General features: G+C 32.0%; 1 protein-coding gene across 1 annotated transcript in view; it reads left to right on the top strand.

Annotated features, from left to right (window-relative positions):
* The first annotated feature begins 6 nt into the window (after positions 1-6).
* The window catches only part of LOC100184242, a 7,686-nt gene continuing 5,969 nt past the window's right edge, over positions 7-1,723 (top strand). The window contains exons 1-5 of the mRNA XM_018816665.2: positions 7-82; positions 414-603; positions 893-1,111; positions 1,282-1,450; positions 1,630-1,709. Of these exons, the coding sequence (XP_018672210.1) occupies positions 1,092-1,111; positions 1,282-1,450; positions 1,630-1,709 (269 nt within the window). The 5' untranslated portion in view covers positions 7-82; positions 414-603; positions 893-1,091. The remainder of the gene's footprint in view (positions 83-413; positions 604-892; positions 1,112-1,281; positions 1,451-1,629; positions 1,710-1,723) is intronic.

Here is a 1,723-nt window from a genome sequence, read left to right as displayed (position 1 = left end):
CATGCTAGATGTGGGATCAACAAACTTGAAATTATTAAAGATGAAAATAAATCTACAAGAGTTTTAGTTGCTGGGGATGATGGTAGGTGACTAGGTGATGTGTTGTTACTTAGAAGGAAATTTTATATTTGTTCTGTTTGTTGGCTGGTAAAACGATGTTCGAAATTAAAACAACTTTAGACGCCTTAGAGTTTTACAATGAGTACATTTCTTGAATAAAAAGCATTTTTAATTTGTTTATTAACTTTCAGTTCTATTCTGTAAGGGTGAGGCCATGGAACCTCAGAGTTGGCCCATTACCCCAACACCAAAATTTCACCAAAATATAATTACTTTTAATGTAAAATATGAGTCCACAAAATTAATGCAAAACATTCAGTATATAAACCTACTGTTTATTCTATCCTTAACAGGCAGTATACGATTATTCAAGCAACAAAATGTCCCATCAAATGCACTGTGTACAGTTCTACCTGCTCCAGTGGTGTCTTTACTCAGCACTATACTCAGTCTCACATACAGTAGATACAATAATCTCTTCTTTGTTCTTATTTCTACATCCAATATATGGGTATATACTGGAAAAACTGATCCAGCATGCAGGTATGCTACTACCAGACTACTTTGTTGCTATAAATGATATTTATACTTTATCTGTGAATTAAGTGTTTAAGAAATTTTTATAAAATTAAAATATTTAAAAAAATGGGGTTATTTAAATTCGTCCAATAACAGTTGTTATGTTACAAGTGTTTTGTTTCATGCACCTTATACTGTACTTACTTACGAATATATGTAACTTTGTGTTTGATTTCTTGTTTGTGGAAAACCTCTTTTATGACTTTGGATTTCCATATATAAACAAACAAATGATCTCTTTAATATACATCAGGTTATGGGAATGGAACATACACGATCTGCAACGTCCATACACAACATTCAGTACACAAACAGGAAAGGCAAAGCTGGGAAATAAAACTGTTCTCAATCGACCAACTGCTAATGGAAGTGGTTCAGCTCAGATATGTGATTGTAATTGTTTGTGTGCTGTGTTTTCAAGCAAGGGGTTTCAATATCATACTGATGAAGGAATGTGTTCAGCAAAAAACAGGTTGGTATCAAAACGAATTGAAAAATTTATTGTTGAATAGAATAGAGGGGTGTGGGGTATTTGATTAAAAAAGATATTACGAATTAAATGTGAATGCTTTTTTTATATAGTACATTAGTTTAACTAAATATCTCATGTTTTGATTAAAAATAATGAAACATATATATCAGGCATTTGTTGGTAATGGGCATGAAAGATGGCCGACTTATTTTCATGGACCAACTTAAGAAATCTCGCAAGTATTTTGAAATAAGTATCAACCAAGCTGAAGTAAATGATATAACTCAAGATGGGGATTCTCAACTAATATTAACGAAATGTGCAACAACTTGTGTACAGGTACTTTACATTAATTTTCAAATAATTTACATACCATAATAACATTTGCCTGAAAACGACAGTTATAACACAGGTTTTTATACACCTCATGGCAGCTTACGAGTTACCATGCATGTTAAACACCCCTGCTATACACTTATCAAAATCTTACTTAAATAATAATCTGTTTTCATTAAAAGATTTGGAAATTGCCCAATATTGAACAATGTTGGAAAGTGGAACTATTGTCGCAGCCAACAGTTTATCAATTTAACCATAGGTTTTTCATGTCCG

Source organism: Ciona intestinalis, unplaced genomic scaffold, assembly GCF_000224145.3.
Source record: "Ciona intestinalis unplaced genomic scaffold, KH HT000489.1, whole genome shotgun sequence".
NCBI classification, from domain to species: domain Eukaryota; kingdom Metazoa; phylum Chordata; class Ascidiacea; order Phlebobranchia; family Cionidae; genus Ciona; species Ciona intestinalis.
The sequence above is the reverse complement of the archived record's forward strand: the minus strand, read 5'-3'. Positions and strand labels throughout refer to the sequence as shown.